A 2,837-nucleotide genomic window follows, 5' to 3' on the forward strand; every position below is an offset into this window, starting at 1 on the left:
GGCCTCCCTGAGTGCTAGGATTACAAGCGTGAGCCACCGTGCCCGGCTGAATGAAGAGATATTTTAATAAAATATAGTAATCTCAAACATGGAGCAGAATAAGAGAAAACAAAGAGTAATTAGTAGAATTTCTATTCCTAAGGTTCCTGAATAGGGGATTTTGTAGTCATCAGGTTCAGAGTTGAAATAGTTTCAGAAGAGAGGAAGGCTCCCAACTTTGGGACCTAACCATCAATGAAAAGGAAAGCGTGATAATTTTGTGAAGGTGTATTTACCTGCACAGATGTGTGTTTGGTTTTTTTTTTTTTTTGACTTCTTTCAGATTTGTCCTTGAAAAACTAAAAGTGATTTCTGTAAAGCTATCTCTCAGATGAATGTAAAAACTTAAAATAACAGTGATTTCCATTTTTTTTCCCCCTTTTCCTACGTTATCAGAGGTGAAGTAGATCATTGCAAACTCAAAAACTTAGATACAGCTGCAGCCTTTCGGCAATTAAAGGGATGACAAACTGGTTCTTTCAGTATACCATTGATTATTACTTTTAGAATTAAAGTTTAGGAAAGTAATTGCAGAAGTAAATGGTTGTTCAATGCCAAAGAGAAGTTAAGGCAGAATTAGGATCAGATCTGAGAAACTCTGGCTTTAGCCCCATGCTTTTGCCAGAGTAGATATAGTTCTGACTTGATTTGGAGGATGATTTCTGTTTATGCTGTGCTGTGGAGGAAGGGCAAAGTCCTGAAGAGTTGAGCAGCTAGTTGTTTCAGTGTTTATTCTTTAGTAAAATAAAATGAATTTTGTTAGCTTTTCACTTAAAGATAGCTAAGTGAAAAAAGGGATCTCCTGTCACCTTACTATTAATATTAATATGAGATTAATATTAATCACACAACTTTACATGTGCCTTATAAAGCAAAAAGCTTTATGCTTTATTTTATTCTGAGATGACTTAAGGAAGCAAAAGTGATTAAATATTTTTAACTAGTATTTTTTCCATCAGCACATGTTGTGGTGCAATTGCATTTCCTCTCAAAATGAAACAGTGGATTTTGAAAGATCAGTACTTTCCCTTTTAAAGAAAATATAGGGACCACTCTAACACATGAGTATATCACTCTTGCTTCCCAGGGGACATGTTTAATTGCTCTTGAGCTGTGAAGCTCTGTATCGATATTACTCTTTGTCAGCCATTTTAAGTTTAAGGGTCCAAGGGAAGACTTGGGTCACCCAGAAATCCCATTAGTCTGAAATCAGATTTGTAAGCCATACCCGTTGCCTCTTGAAATACTCCTGCTTTTTCCAGGACCCTGTCTATAATTTTTAACATGCTAATACAATTAGAGGCTATTAGCTAGGAAGATTAATACTGTTAATACATTGCTTAATTTATTTACCAAGGCCAGCTTAATTCTTAGCTTATGAGAATCAGTTCTTCCATGTTTATCACAGATATTCCTTAAGAAGCAGAATTGGGTCTTTATCATAAATAACTGTTAAAATAAGGATTATAATTAGCATATGCATCTTGCCCATGCCAGGGTGCTGTCCAATGGTGTGATGGTCATGTTGACTAACATAACCTGTCTTTGATATTTTTGTAGAGACTTAAGAAACAATGAAATTTCATGGGCCATAGAAGATGCTAGTGAAGCCTTTGCTGGACTCACAAGTCTCACTAAATTGTATGTATTTATAATATTTATGTATGTATACAGAGGTGTATTTTCAAGAACCAATTGTAAATGTGATTGACTTAGATTTATTTGATATGGCTAGAAGGTCTGAGCTTTCTGACCCATCTGGGAGCTTCGTTTATCAAGTGGTTTTCATTTTGGGAAGTAGTTGTTGGTGGGGCACTTTTTATTGAAAAAGCATTCCAGCAGACACTTGAAGAGAAGTTATTTATGGAAGTAGAATTTCTATTCAAGTAAAGGAAATGTGCTGAGAAACTAGAGTTGAACTGGTAATGGTCATCTGTTTAATCGCGGGAGATTTATAGATAATTCATCTAGCAGAGGAGAGTATTCTCTCACAAAAGATTTTAGATCTTCTCCCATGAAAAGAATTTCTCCAAAGGTTCACACTTCTCTCAATTTCTTTAACCTGATGATCTTTTGCTAAGAAAGTAGAAATGAAGAATATAAACTAATTTAGCATATGGAAACTACCAGTTTATCAGTGGTCAGAATGGTTGTTCAGAAGTACCTCATTGAGCTTCAGCATCTTAATAGAAGCTTTTATGTTATTGGTTAATAATCAAAATTCATAACTTTCTTAAAAATGTATGCTCTCATCAAATTGTACACATTAAATGTGTGCAGTTCTTTGCGTATCATTTATACTTCAATAAAGCTGTTAAAAATACAAAAAAAACCACTTTAAGCTTATTTTCACCTTTTATAGGTAAATGTGTAATGAATTTAACTTTGTTTAATGGACAGCTTTATTAGAAAGGTCTGTTTGTATTTCAGAATCTTACAAGGAAACCAGATTAAGTCAATTACAAAGAAAGCATTCATTGGTCTTGAATCCCTTGAGCATCTGTAAGTATTTTGCATACATTTTCTTACTATTAATATATCATCTCTGCTATTAGCAGAGGTTTTCATGACCTTGTAAGGTGTTTATATAATTTAATTATAGAAATGGTGACTGATAATGTTTCATTTCTCTTTATTTCAGAGATTTGAACAATAATGCTATAATTTCTGTCCAAGAAAATGCTTTTTCTCAGACTCACTTGAAAGAACTGTAAGTAACTTAAGTCTTTTTTATTACCAATTAGATCTTTTTTTATTACCAATTAGATCATTCCTGCTTGTTGTGCTTAAAGTGTAAT

General features: G+C 33.6%; 1 protein-coding gene across 1 annotated transcript in view; it reads left to right on the forward strand.

The window, feature by feature from the left end:
• The window catches only part of LRIG2 (leucine-rich repeats and immunoglobulin-like domains 2), a 70,630-nt gene that overhangs the window by 25,497 nt on the left and 42,296 nt on the right, over positions 1-2,837 (forward strand). The window contains exons 7-9 of the mRNA XM_012644582.1: positions 1,600-1,680; positions 2,470-2,541; positions 2,681-2,749. Coding sequence (XP_012500036.1) covers positions 1,600-1,680; positions 2,470-2,541; positions 2,681-2,749 — 222 coding nt within the window. The remainder of the gene's footprint in view (positions 1-1,599; positions 1,681-2,469; positions 2,542-2,680; positions 2,750-2,837) is intronic.

This window comes from Propithecus coquereli, unplaced genomic scaffold (assembly GCF_000956105.1).
Source record: "Propithecus coquereli isolate 6110/MARCELLA unplaced genomic scaffold, Pcoq_1.0 Scaffold215, whole genome shotgun sequence".
In the NCBI taxonomy this organism is placed as follows: Eukaryota; Metazoa; Chordata; class Mammalia; order Primates; family Indriidae; genus Propithecus; species Propithecus coquereli.